Genomic DNA, 14,767 nt, shown 5'->3' on the forward strand with positions numbered 1-14,767 from the left:
TCATGTCCTGTCGCCAAAGCCACCGTGGTCTACTGCGACAACGTCTCCGCCGTCTACCTCTCCGCCAACCCGGTCCACCATCGCCGCACCAAGCATATTGAGCTGGACATCCATTTTGTTCGGGAACAGGTGGCTCTTGGACACATTCGAGTTTTTCATGTGCCCACTTCCCAACAATTTGCGGATATCATGACAAAGGGTCTTCCTACGGCATCTTTTGAGGAGTTCCGGTCCAGTCTATGCGTTCGACCAGGCGACACTTCGACTGCGGGGGGGGTGTTGATATACATATCTTGTATATCCGGATGTGTATCCTCTGTAGTTATTGTATAGCGATACATATCTTTGTATTTACTATTGGGCCCGCCTCCTTCCTTGTATAGTCGAGGACGTGGCCTATATATGTACCGCCATATGCATCCGATCAATACATCGAGCATTGCATCTCTCTCTACATATAGCTTCTAAAGACAATATATTTAAGAGGTTAGAGAGGAGATAAAAAAATGCAGGTTTCTTGAGGAGGAAGAGGACATTCACCATTTATTTTCACATGTTCAGCAGCTAGGTATATGTGGGGGTGGTGAGTGTGGCGCTTGGTGCTCCAAATCGTCATGGGAATTTCACTCACTACTGGAATCACATTATGCTAGGAATTTAACAAATGTGCATGCCGTTGGTGTAGTAGCTTTATGCTAGGCAATGTGGAAATTTAGAAATCGAGCTTGTTTTGAAAAAAAAAACTTATCAAGTCACCAACTGAGATAATTTGTTATGCGTGCCCTTTCCTGAAATATTTGGCAGGGCTTCAGGGTGAAGCTGGTAAGTAGGTGATCACGGAGGGTGCGACGAACTTGCAAGACATTGCTCTATCAGCTCACAGGGAGGCGAACAGAAGCAACACACTGAGGAACACTACAGCTGGTGAGTCCTCTGACGATGACCTGTAGGTGTTTCTTCTGACGTTTCTGAAGCTAAGATTGGGAGATGGAAGATGTATTCCTACCTGGCACCAGTCTGCTTCTTTTTTGTTTGTTTGAGAGTAGCTTATCACGTGCCTGTAAGTATGCTCGCATGGGATGTTTCCTGGAGGTGCTCTACGTTTGACTTTGCCTGTGGTTGCAAGTCTATGGTGTAAAAACTTAAGCATTTCGTATGGAAAAATGAGTATAACTATAAGAGTATGCATCATCACCAGTATAATTTCTATCGCTTAAACTTAGATGGTCAGTACAACATCTGAAGCAAGACTTGAACTGCAATGGAATAGTCATGTTGACGGCAGGACCAGGTTAAATGGGCTCTTGCACAATGCAGACGTTGGATGCTTACCGGAAGAAGAGAGAAAACGAAGAGGTCAGGAGCATATAGGAACTGTTCCACGAGTCAAATTTGCGTGTAGAGTGGCTTTGATCCATCTGTTACATATATATGCGTTGCCAAGCAATTTCTGAATTGCACAACTGAAGATTTCGATGACTTCGCTTCTGAAGATTGGCATGTGCTGAAAGCTGGATACTGATTTTTTTTTTTTCGATACAGAACTGGATACTGATTACTAACTGTGACAAAATAGACGAAGCGCCTTAATTTTATAGCGAAGCCCGACTGATTCCTACTCCATTTCGATAGGCTAAAACTCTGAAATCGGTAACACAAATAACCTCCCCGAAAAGCCACCCCTGTTTCCTTAGAGACGAGTTTGTTCCTAAAATGTTGTGAGGTACCGTAGAAAGAGCAAGCAAAAAGCTGTTAGGATCAATTTACGTTTTCTCAGCATTAAGAAATTGCACACTATCAGCGTATAGGGCATGCATTGTCTCAATCATCTCCGAAGAAACTTCACAACGCAGAGGGAATTTTTTATCCATGTGTTCTGTTAGCCTGTAACATCACATACGCATGTGCCAAAGAATAAAGAAATGTATTAGTATGATGAAAGGGTTATTTCAATAGTCAAGACTTGACAATTGCTGATAAACTCCAAGGCCAGAGAAAGTCCCTGGCATCTTTCTGAAAAAAGAAAGTCCCAGGCAGCAGGTACTCCTAACTGTATAATCCGGACTCAAGTACTCAACAAGCAATTTATTTTTTGGCAGATCAAGGACTTCTGTTAGTTAAGAAAACGATTATTTCCTCCCAACCTATGCATAAAAAAAATGCAAACGGCCGCCATAGTACAGCGTTAAAAGGTTTAGATATGCCAGATACAAACAAACGTAGAACACAATTGGCCAGTGTGTGTGTTAGTTGTTCAACTGAAGGTTTCGATCAGACCGCTTCTGAAGATTGGCATAAGCTGGATAGTGGATACCGACCGTGACATAAGTTTAACTATAAGAGCACGCATGCAGTCATCGCCGGTGTGATTCCTATCACCTAAAGCCAGATGGTCAATACAACATCTGAAGCAAGACAACACTACAGCTGGAACGAATAGTGAAGGAGAATATTCCTAGTGATGCCAGGACCAGATTAAATGGGATTTTGCAAACCGTTGACTACAGATAGAAAGAAGAGAAAAATAGAAGTTCCGAGGATATATACATTGCTCCATCGATATCTCGCAGGAGTACAAGAAATTTCCGAGTACTAGTCATCTCTCATATAATACAACAAGTAATTCCTTTTCTCGGGAACAATATATAGGAAATATTGAAATAGATTTCTGTCTTACAGTCTTAGGATGGATATGAAATGGATTTTTGTCTGTCAATGTTTAGACAGTAAATAAGAACATAGAAGATAATACCATGCTTATTGTGCAACTGAAGATTTCCATCACATCTCTTCTGCATATGATGGATACTGATAGTGACAAAAGTTCAACTATAAATGAGTATACATGAGGGCATATCACCGGTGCAATTCCTACCACTTAAACACAGATGGTCAATGCAACATCTGAAGCAAGACAGCACTGAATTGGCAACGGAATAGTCAAGGGGATACATTCCCAGAGATGGCTCATGGCATGAACAGATTAAATGATTGGCTCTCGCAAACGTTGACTTCATATTTGAAGAAGAGAAAATAGAGGTTCCCAGCATATAGACACTGTTCTAGCGATATCCCGCACAGAGTCAAACTTGCGTGTGGAGTGGATTTGATTCCTCTATTGTATACCTTGAAGTACAAGACCTAGTCCAGGCACGTACTCATTTACAATTTTTTCATGACAGAGGGCAATATACTAGTCCAGGCACGTACCAATTTGCAATTTCTGAATACTAGTCCAGGAACCTACTTATTTAAAATAGCCCTTAAACTCTCCCTCGCTTTGTCAACGCATCATTCAAGCTAAGTACCCAGGGGCATGCAATATTTTGGCACAATATTTAAAAGGTCAAACATATTTTCAAGGTTGGCGCCAAATATTTTCTAGATAATGGCGCTAAGATCTTCTTCTGGTCAGATTGGTGGTAGGAGAGACAGACCACTTCTCTTTTGCAGGTTGTTTACCACGCTGCGGTTTTGTTTCGTTCATGGTCGTCACTCCAACGTTTGGAGGATCGCGACATCTTTACGGAGGTGTCTACACGATTAGAGAACACGGTGAAGAAGTTTATTTTCCAACATGGATGGCAGGCTAATAGGCGTATTGAGGCCAATTAGGCTGCGCCGAGATTGTTTACTGCTTATCCTTTTTCGTCTAAGAGTACTTTCTTCGAACCTTTTGATACTTTGAACAACTATGTGCATCTTAGTTATGCAGAGACCAGATGTAATGCTTAAAACTTTTTAAGTAATAAAGTAGCCTTTATCGGAAAAAAGACATACCTCACTCCATCACCAAGACAATACCCCAGGCTCTTTGAAATCTCTTCCATCCCAAACATCTTCGTTCGATCATGCCTATACCAGTGAGGGTTGGCATCAATCATTTAGAAGATCCTCTGGCGACCCTGAATTAGCTCTATGACGAGATATTGAGAATTTGATCTCTCGATTGTCCTTTCCGCCTCACAGGATTCCTTGAATCTTCAGGTTGTTCTAGGTTTCATTTTTATATAGAAAATAACATCCAAAAAGATAAGCCACATATCCCTAAATTCTTCTGGTCACCAAGTTCCCCCTTATATTATATTAAGATAAAAATCTTGACATGGCAGTCGGTCAGGGGTAGATTAGCTACTGGAGACCAGCTGCTTAAAACATCACAACCACTGAGACCGTAGATGTGCCCTGTGGGAAAATGGAATACTCAGATCATATTTTATTTTATTGCATCGTTCTCATAATTTTGGATTTTGCTGCTTGATCTTTCTGCCAAGTCTCGAAAGTTTATTTGGCTACTATTTGCAAAACAATCTCGGGCCCTTTGCAACATTTGAAATAAGAACTGAGGCTGTTTTCCCCTGACAACTAATTATATTTTTAAAGGGTTTAAGCATCACAGGTTGTGCACGGTACATTTTGAAATAAGAACTAGACCCACACGATACAAAACACTTAAATAACTAGACCCACACACATACCAAAGCGCTTAAAGAACTAGACCACACACGAACCGAAACACTTAAAAAACTACACCCACATACAGGAACCAAAACACTTAAAAAACTACACCCAAACAGCAACCAAAACACTTAAAGAACTAGACCCACACACAAACCAAAACATTTAAAGAACTACACCCACACACGAACAAAGCACTTAACACTGGGTCGACGCATGACCCGCTAGACACACGGACTCGACACACACATATTAATCAGAAGTCGAAATCTTCATCCTCGCTGGGGGTGTCCTCTGAAGCGGTGGTTGTGAGGTTCCACGACCACCGTTCATCATTCTCCCCCAATGTCGACGCCTCTCCTTTGGCGTACTCTACTTCAACCTCGGCCTTCCTCTGCCGCTTTCCCGCCCTCCTCTCTCTCCTGTATGTATGCTTCTCCTTCCAGAATACGCGCTCTGCCTCGACGGCTCCGGGATGGTCTCTGCACCACTGTGCCATGAACTGCTCGTCCGCCTCGGTGGTATCAATCCGCCGCTGGCCAGACCTGTACCGCCTCGCGAGGCCCGTGCGAGGGTTTACCAGTGGACTTTTTTATTTGTTTTGCTTTGTTTAGGACATATGTACATGGAAACCATAGGTTGGGCATACTTTACCATAAAATAGGCTCCGTTTGAGCCGTGGCGGGAGCCGTGGCGGGAGTTTCCACATACAGATCCTGGATTTTACCAAGTGCTAGCCCATGTATGCGGAAATCGTCAACGCCGGGTACAGGCAAGGTTAGCCAAACCCTAGAGCGGGGACCCCGCAGATCTACCCCTAGGGTTAGGGTTAGGGATAGGATCCGGGTGAGGTTTAGGGTTACCAAAATGTTCGTAAAATAGAAAGTTGGCCCGCAGAAGCGGGAAACCCTAGGGCGGAAATGGCCTCGGTTAGGGTTAGGGTTGGAGTTAGGGTTAGCAATGGAATTTTTCCTAAATGTTTAAGGACATATGTACATCGATAGCAGAAGTTGGGCCTAGTGGCTCCGGTTGACCCGTCTGCGAAGAGCGTCACCCGTGGGACCTACATATATGCCATCTACGAATTCTTAAAAAATAGAACCTTTTTTTACATAATTCATGCTAGTAAATAAATAATAGAAACATAATATAAAGTAATATGAGAGAGAGAAAAAAGAAAAAAAATAAAAAGCTATATGCCGAGGGTGGCCGTCGGCATAGGGGGGCCATGCCCTATGCCAAGGGTAGCCCTCGGCGTCTGTGTGACGCCGTGAGAGGGCCGTCATGTCGCCGCTGGAAAAGGCACCATGCTACTGCCTACGCTGAGGGCCAAGTAGACGCCGACGGCAGCCCTCGGCGTAGGAACCTGTACACCGATGGTATGTAGACGCCGACGGTCGGCTTCCGGCGCTGCCCCGGCGAGGTCGTACGCCGACGGCCCCGATAAAAAGCCCTCGGCGTAGGGTTTGGCCGTCGGCGTCTCCGGCCATTCCTGTAGTGTATATTTCTGCAGCATTGACGCCTACTGGCAAGAAATAAGGACTACCGTATCATCAACAACAGATCTACCACAAAACATGCAACGAAGCTTGGTCGTTCCCCTTCCCCCGCTACAGTAGGGAGGGGCGATTTTCTGAAACCTAACCGGAGATCCACCTCGCTCGCCGTCGGGTCGCCGATTCCTCCTCCTCCGGCGGCCGCTCCGGCGGCGGGAGGGTGGGGAATCGTCGATCCACGGCTTGTACATAGTGTAGGACTCTCTAGGTGGCCTGCCGGCGGCGCTGAGAAGGAGGTGGTGTGGTCGGTGCGGCGTTTTGAGGCGGAGCTCGTCCTCTTCGACGGCGGTGTTCTTTGGAGCTCCGCGGTGGAGCTCTCGTCTTCCCGGAGCTTGCGGGTCTGCGGATCTGTGGAGCTTCTCAAGCCCTCTCCGGCGCCGGCGTGGCGGCTGGGCCGGTTCGTGCAGGTTATGGAGAAGGAGATGGAGCGAAGTCTCGCGATGGAGATGGAGGGCCGCGGTGTAAGCTCCCTGGAGCTGGCGTCCGGCGACTTCCCGGCCGCGGAGGGCCTGTACCTGATCCAAGCCATTGAGAGGTACGGCGGCGGCGGCGCGCCACCGACGGCATCGAGCTCGACATCGACATCGGGATCCAGTGGCCTTATCTGTAATTTTTATCTTTTCAAGCTGGACCTTTCTGTAAGAACGGGACTTTAATATATTTCCTTTTTCCTCGCGAAAAAAAAAAAACAGATCTACCACCTCGTCGCTCAGGAGCGCGTCAACTCGCTTAGTTAAACTTGGGCCTAAGTCCCGTTTTGTAATTGTAAGCTGATTTCCCCAACATAATTTGTACTGGTTTCCGTGAACTGGTTATTAATTTAAAGCAGGTGCCTTTTATTCAAGAAAAAGGGCAAATATACTAATAGCAAACTGATACAAAATACTCCATATGTTCCAAATTAAATGTATAGATTTATCTAGATTCACATGTATCTATATTTAAATATACATGGGTAGGCTAGGTAATTCTAGACAGAGGGAGTACTGCCGACCTCTGCAGTGAACTGGATTCGTTTTTCGAGGATAGTACGAAATGTGGCACCAGTTCCATAATACCTTCTAAAAAAAGAAAACAGTAGTCCATGCTTTGATGGCTAGATCAATGAACAAACCATCCAATGACTATTATCTCAACGAAGCAAAAAACAAAAAGCAAGTCCGACAATGAAAGCAAATTCAAGCATTGGCACTGTCAGTCCTGGTTTAACACGCATCTGAGGTGGCTCCTTACTAAAAAAGCGACGACCAACGACTCCGGCTGGCCATGTATGTTCAGGTCACGAGGAAAATTCCAAAATTGATAAGGCGCATGTAGGTGTGGATCAGCGGGGCGGGAATCGCATCACCTGCGTACGTCGTCGCGGCCTGCAGGATCCGACGCACGAACGACGGCGACCCGTACATATGGGTCCCACGAATATGATCGAAGTTTGAAAACCAGAATAGATTTTGGTCATGCTATATTAATATAGCAACCACCCGAGATAACTGTTGCAGCTCGGCAAAAGCAAATCCAAAGACAAATTAAAGGAAATGAATGATAAAATAATGCTAATATCAACAACTCGACCAAAGAAAGATGGCCCTCAATCACTGCACCATCCGACGAAGTCCCACCATGATCCTAGAGCTCAAGAAGGAATGCGACGATGACGATGCTGATGCCCGGGCAGGTCCTAGGGTTTCCTCGATACGCGAGAGAGAGTGGGGAGGGGGTACACCCGACACCCTTTTCAAGAAAGAATGGTGACAGCCGCAAGCACCACCCCGTCGGTGTCGGAAGAGCTATATGAATTTCTCCCTACCCACAAAGAACCACTACCCCGAAGGATTCGAAGTCTTCTACCCATCAACGCCACCCACCATCATGCGCCACCATTTGTCTCACTGTGAACCGGCGCGAGGATTAGTGTACGGAGAACGGATGACATCAAGGTATAGGGACGACAACGCTGCAGCGCACGGGAGGGAACTACCTATGTCGTCCGGACGCGGCAACAGGGGCATATTAGACCCCGTTGGTCAGTTCAGGCCCAAATAGGGCCCGTAAAGCCCCACCATCACGCTGGAGCACGCCGGCTGAGCACCACCACCTTGAGCCCGCCATCTCCATGTTCAACTACATGAAGCACCGACGTAGGAAGAAATGAACAGCCCGCCCAAACCCAGATGGGGCCCAAAAGGGCCTAGATTTGGGCGATCCGCCCACCCGCGCGCAGCAGCGACCCGCCACCAAGTAGCGTCACCACCGCGCATCCAATCACACGGGGAAGAAGCTCTGCCTTTGAACTTGTTCCTGGCCGAGATGCATGCCGCCGGCCGGCTCTGCCCCGCGCAGACCTCCGCACACACGTGTAAGGAAGAGTCGCCGCCGCCAGCACAACAAGGGCTTTGCCCGGCGAATTCCATCAGTGATGGCAGAGAGGGGGAGGCGAGAGAGGGGGTCGGAGGAGACGGTGACGAGCTATGGCGAGACCGAGGGGTTTTGGGATAATTTTTTTTTGAATATCGGTTTTGGGATAATGGATGGACTCAAACTCATACCTTGACCGCCCCAATTCTAATGGTTATTTTTGGAAGCGATCCTGCTGCCAAACTCGCAGAAAAAGGCGGGAAACTCTACAACGAGACCAGACATCAAACTAGTTCTCACACATGTGTTAAAATATGTTCTAGTAGCACCGTGTCACTGTCAAAGTGTCAACTGATCGAACGCCACGAACTCCTCCTTCTCGGTCCTGCCCTGATCGGCGGAGGGTGAATTTCCCGGGCAGCTTCCCATTCTCCGGCCATCACCACCAACCCTCACCAGCGCCGCAACATATATAGACGGCACCCTGGATTCCCCTCTCCCTCCCCCGCTTTACACAATCATCAGTTCATCACACTCGGTTGTCACCTGCGAGGCTGCGACTTCTCCAGCCACCGGTAACGAGTGCGACACCACTAGCGCGCTTGCATGGCGCGCCACGCTTCTCTTCGGCGCCGCCTCCTCGTGAGCTTCCTCTCGCTCTGCGCCGCCGCCGCCGCCGTCTGCGGCGCGAGGGACCTGCAGCCGGTGCGCGAGGCGCAGGAGCCGCTGGAGGTGAAGAGCTACGGGTACGCTTCCTTCGACCGGGACGTGGACGCCCCCACCCTGAGCGTGCTCAAGGACGCCAGCATCAACGGCGGCGCTCTCCAGCTCACCCCGGACACCCGCAACGACGTCGCCTACCTCCAACACAAGTCCGGATCGGTGCTCCTCAACCGGCCCTTCAAGCTCTGGCGCAAACTCCCCGACGACCAGATCGCCGCCAACGCCACCGCTGCCGGCCGCTTCCGCGTCGCGTCCTTCAACGCCACCTTCTCCATGAACGTGGTGTACGACGGAGCCGTCCCCGGTGAGGGCCTCGCGTTCGTCATCGCTCCGTCGCTCGACGGGCCACCACTGGGCAGCCACGACGGCTTCCTCGGCCTCACCAACGCCACCCTCCAGGCCTCCGGGTCCGGCCCGGCCGCGAACCGGTTCGTGGCCGTCGAGTTCGACACCTTCAACCAGAGCTACGACCCGAGCGCCAACCACGTCGGCCTCGACATCGGCTCCGTCGAGTCCAACGTCACGGCCAACCTCGCCGACTTCAACATCACCATCGCCAACACATTTGCGAATGCCGTCAACTACACCGTCTGGATCGAGTACGACGGCGTGGGCCGGAGCATCTCGGTGTACATGGTCGTCCAAGGGAAGCCCAAGCCGGCGACGCCCGTCCTGGCCGCGCCGCTCGACCTCAGCCAGCACGTCCCGGAGCACGCGTACATCGGCTTCTCAGGGTCCACCGGCGCCGCCTACGAGCTCAACTGCATCCTGGACTGGACCCTGTGGATCGAGACCATCCCCGAGGACGAGGTGAAGAAGTGGTGGATCGTCCTCGTTGCCGTGGTCGGCTCCGTCGGCGTGGCCGGCATCGCCATTGCCGCCTTCTTCCTGGCCAGGATATCGCGGGCGCGGCGGGCGGTGGAGCAGCGGCAGGCGCGCCTCGGGCACACGCTCAGCCACCTCCCCGGGATGCCCAGGGAGTTCACCTACGAGAGCCTCAGGAAGGCGACCAACAGCTTCCACGAGCAGCTCGGGGAAGGAGCGTACGGCGTCGTCTACAAGGGGACGCTCCCCGCCGAGGCCGACGACGGCCGGGCGGAGGCGATGCAGGTCGCCGTCAAGAAGTTCATGCGGGACGACGCCAGGTGCGTCGAGGACTTCGTCAAGGAGGTCGACATCATCAACAGGCTGCGCCATAAAAACATCGTGCCTCTCATCGGTATGTTCGAATCCCTGATCGCTTGATTACATCTCACATGTTACCAGTTCAGTACTGTAATTCCTTTATCGAAAAAGGTCATAGTAATTCAGATTCAGTTGTAACATGTTTGATCGTGAGTTCACGATTAGGTGATACTATCAGTCGAGACTTTCTTTTTCTCCAGAGAACATGCAGGAAAACTGCATGTACAACTAAATAGGATAAAAAATGGTTCAGTCCTAATCAATCCTTCCCCACCTGTAATTAATTTTTGCTGCTTAAACAAGTTTAGCCTCAATATCCACCCCGTGTACTGTATTTTAATCAAATTCCCTTGAATTTTAAGGCATTGACAAGTCCAATGGAAAAGTACAGACCGGTATTCTATTCAGATCATGACGCGTTTATGCAATCGTTAACGTGCTCATCTGTACATTACACTTGACTTGGACGATCAACTTGTTTACATTTCAGATTCTTTGGTTTTTTTCCTAACTGAGCACCAACGTGGATGATCGATTCTGAACGTGTCGTCTGAATTATTTTTGCTATTGCAGGTTGGTGCTACAAGAAAGGGCAGCTTCTGCTGGTTTACGAGTACATGCCCAACGGGAGCCTGGACCAGCACCTCTTCCCGCGCAGCCTGGCGGGGCAGCTCGCGTCGCCGCTCACCTGGTCGAGCCGCTACGCCATTGCCAAGGACGTCGCCTCCGGGCTCCACTACGTGCACTACGAGTACGGGCCCATGGTGCTCCACCGCGACATCAAGGCCAGCAACGTCCTCCTCGACGCCTCCTTCTCCGCCCGCGTCGGCGACTTCGGCCTCGCCCGCGTCGTCGACTCCGACAGGACCTCCTACATGGACGCCGGCGTCGCCGGCACGCACGGCTACATCGCGCCGGAGTACTCCATGGGCCACAGGGCCTCGCGCCAGACGGACGTGTTCGCCTTCGGCGCGCTGGTGCTGGAGCTCGTCACCGGCCGCCGCGCGCTGCTCCGCGACGCCAGCTGCCCGCTGCTCGTGGACTTCGTGTGGCGGATGCACGGCCGCGGCGCGCTGCTGGGGGCGGTGGACCAGGGCCTCGGCACGGCAGAGTTCGACGCCGACGAGGCCACGAGGCTCCTCCTCCTAGGGCTGGCCTGCAGCAGCCCTAATCCCGGGGACAGGCCCACCATGCCGGAGGTGCTGCAGATCCTGTCCAAGTCGGCGCCGCCTCCGGATGTGCCGCTCATCAAGCCGACTTTCATATGGCCGCCGGAGGGAGGTGCGCGGTTCAGCATCAGCGACATCGAGATGATGACCAGCGGCGGAGGCAGCTACGCCGGCACGGGCGATGGCTCGTCCATGCGCGCGACGCAGGACACGTCGTCCTACGACAGCTTCAGGCCGCCCACGGCGCCCAACAACAGCCAGGAATACTTCCCCGCGCTGTCCTCCGGCCGGTGACCAAAAGTTAATCGTACCTGTGAATAGTCTGGCCATACCATTGCATTTGGCCATGAACATAACATATACTACATATAATCACACGAAATGTAAATACATGTAGATATTACGTTCTTATTCGTAGTGGTTAGTATAGTACAATGGTCTTGGTTAATTTGATCGTGTTAGATTGGGAAGTAGAAGAGAGAGGTACGTGGAGCTCAGGTAAGCAGGAGATTTTAGCCTTGCAGAGTCGCGTCGTCAGGTTCAGTGAAGCCTGTAACATGTATGTCAGCTACCTACTTTTAGTATTTTCAGAAGTGAGGCTGGTGCTGTTGATATACTATATGCCTTGGTTATTGCTTCTGTTTTTACCAATAAAGATAAAAAAATGCTAAGATTATGTATAACTGAAGAAGAAACGTGTTGATCCCGCACTTACTGTTTTTTGTGTACTACTGCTACCATTTCTTAGTATTTCTATTTACTTTGAAATGAACATCCATCGCAACCATACAATATTTTCCTCAAAAAGGAAAAACACAAACTGTTCGTTACCCCACAAAAACATTGTTTGATTCTGAACCTCCATATGAAACGCCTTACAATGATTTTTTTGAAACTATAAGAACCCGCTGTATCCCTGAATATAGGTTGCTTGGTTGTACATCCACTTTCCTTACCAAGTAAGCCAGGCTCATTGCTTTCCATACGAGATAAAGCAACAAAACAAAGAAATCGAAGGCTGCTGCTAGAGAAGATTGATGGGGGAAATGTCGCTAGAACCTCTATCGGTTCACCTCTCCGGTGACATCTTCATTTGCCTAAATGATTATGATCATATTTGTATACCCTTGATGATGGATCTTCTATTATGAGATGAGTTGTGTGATGCATGATTCGGTTTGTTGGTAATGTATATGCAGATGAATATTATTGCCATGTTCATGTATGCTTGTTCAGATCAAACTAGTATGCTAGGTTGTGTGTGTGTGGGGGGGGGGGGATTTTATGCAGTAGAACTACTTGTAATGTGTCCTGGATAGTGACAGGAAATTTAGGACTGCTTTGTTTTTCGCCTTTCTAACCCTACCTCACTAGAGAAAAGGAGTGACAATGTGTTGAATTTCTCGGTGATAGAAAGTGTGGTCTTGTTTCATAAACTTATGCATATGATGAGAACTTTCAAGTTCATGTCATCTATCTTAATGCAATATCATGTATTATTACTTAATACTAAGAGTTGCTTGGTGTTACCCTCACTTAAGGAGTATTAATAAGATATGGTGTGTCATCTCGGCGTAAGGACATGATGCCCAAATGAATGTGTATTATTGAGAGTGTTTTTACCGCTTGCACCGCCGCTTTTGTGGTGCTCTGCTCCGCTTCTCGCGCCGTTGCTTGTGCAAGTCCGATATGGTTCATGTGATGATGACCTGGGAGGTTTGTTGATGCAAACTAGTCCTAAACAGTAAAGGTAGCGCGTAGGAAGCCTTCCTCCTTGTTTCAGGGTGATTTAGGGGGGCCTATTTCAGTGTGATTTCCATGCCTGCAAAGGAGTGATGTGGTTGTGTCGAAGTACACCTGGGCAAAGTTCGGGCCGGGCCGGGTTTCGGGCCGGGCTTCAAAAAGCCCGCGGGTAAAAATTCAGGCCCGAGCCCGGCCCGGCCCGACCGTCGGGCCTGTAATTCAAGCCCGAACCCGGCCCGAACGAGCAAAAAGCCCGGCCCGGCCCGAGAAGCCCGGCCCGACTAGGCTAAAATGCACGAAAATGAAGGCCCAAGCCCGGCCCGGCCCGACGTTCGGGCTCAGATTTCAGGCCCGAGCCCGGCCCGAAGTGCAAGCCCGACCCGGCCCGGCCCGGGATTTTCAGGCCGGGTCGGGCCGGGCTGCCCATGCCCAGATGTATGTCGAAGTGAATGTGGTTGATATATAACTGCAATTATTGAGTATGTATGGTCACATTAATAAGGATTTAATATGTGCAATATTAACTAAATTTGACACTAATAATGTTAACTGAATTTAACACATTCAATGTTACATGAATTTGTGTACATGCCCTTGACAAGCAGTAGTATTAGCTGATTCTCTACGGGCTAAATGTTTACCGAGTTTAACCATTGGAGTGTTAACAAAAATTGTACATGCCCTATTTACCTAATATGATATTTGCAGTAAGTGAAAAAATATGGAAATTACTTCAATGTTCTAGAGATTGATTGAGCACACAATTGTAATGATTTTTATGTAAAGTGTGGCTTGTGTAACACTCAATTGTTCATCAACATTAATTTTCATGTATTAACACTGAATCAGTAAATTATGGCTATCTAGTGTTAACACTTAATTATCTAAGCATTGTTCTGTCTTCTTCTCTATTATTGCACTATAATAGTGCTAATTTCTCTCACATCTGAGCAATGTAGGTGATGATCCTAATAAGTTCATGTTGTTGATGGAGAGAAAATATTTATTTTGTGGTATGCATGATAACCTCTTCTACATAAGTGGTACCGTAGATTACATTGACAATTACAACATTGAAACATTCTGCCTTGCCTAGACCAAAGATTTAATTAGGCGGTTAGGGCATTAGATCATGCAAAAAAACTCATGTGTATTGGAGTTCACATGATAAATATTTTCATGGTGAAATATTGTGCATTGAGAATGATTTTGACATCCTAGCAATGACAGATGTACTCTAGGGACTGGAACAAAACCAGAAAATATTGTACATACTTGTGGATCTGATACATCTCCAACGTATCTATAATTTCTTATGTTCCATGCTAGTTTTATGACAATACCTACATGTTTTATTCATACTTTATATCGTTTTGATGCATTTTCCGGAACTAACCTATTAACAAGATGCCGAAGTGCCAGTTCCTGTTTTCTGCTGTTTTTGGTTTCAGAAATCTTACACAGGAAATATTCTCGGAATTGGACGAAATCAACACCCACGATCTTATATTTCACGGAAGCTTCCAGAGAGCCAGAGAGGGACCATAGGGGAGCCCTGGCGGCCCCACCCCACATGGC

At 48.5% G+C, this 14,767-nt stretch overlaps 1 protein-coding gene across 1 annotated transcript; it reads left to right on the top strand.

The window, feature by feature from the left end:
• Window positions 1-8,752: 8,752 nt before the first annotated feature.
• On the top strand, window positions 8,753-12,129 carry LOC127316778 (probable L-type lectin-domain containing receptor kinase S.5). Its single transcript, XM_051347246.2, has 2 exons — window positions 8,753-10,311; window positions 10,851-12,129. The coding sequence occupies exons 1-2, from the start codon at window positions 8,976-8,978 to the stop codon at window positions 11,738-11,740; spliced, it is 2,226 nt and encodes a 741-aa protein (XP_051203206.1). The 5' UTR covers window positions 8,753-8,975; the 3' UTR covers window positions 11,741-12,129.
• Window positions 12,130-14,767: the final 2,638 nt, after the last annotated feature.

This window comes from Lolium perenne, chromosome 7 (genome assembly GCF_019359855.2).
Source record: "Lolium perenne isolate Kyuss_39 chromosome 7, Kyuss_2.0, whole genome shotgun sequence".
NCBI classification, from domain to species: Eukaryota; Viridiplantae; Streptophyta; class Magnoliopsida; order Poales; family Poaceae; genus Lolium; species Lolium perenne.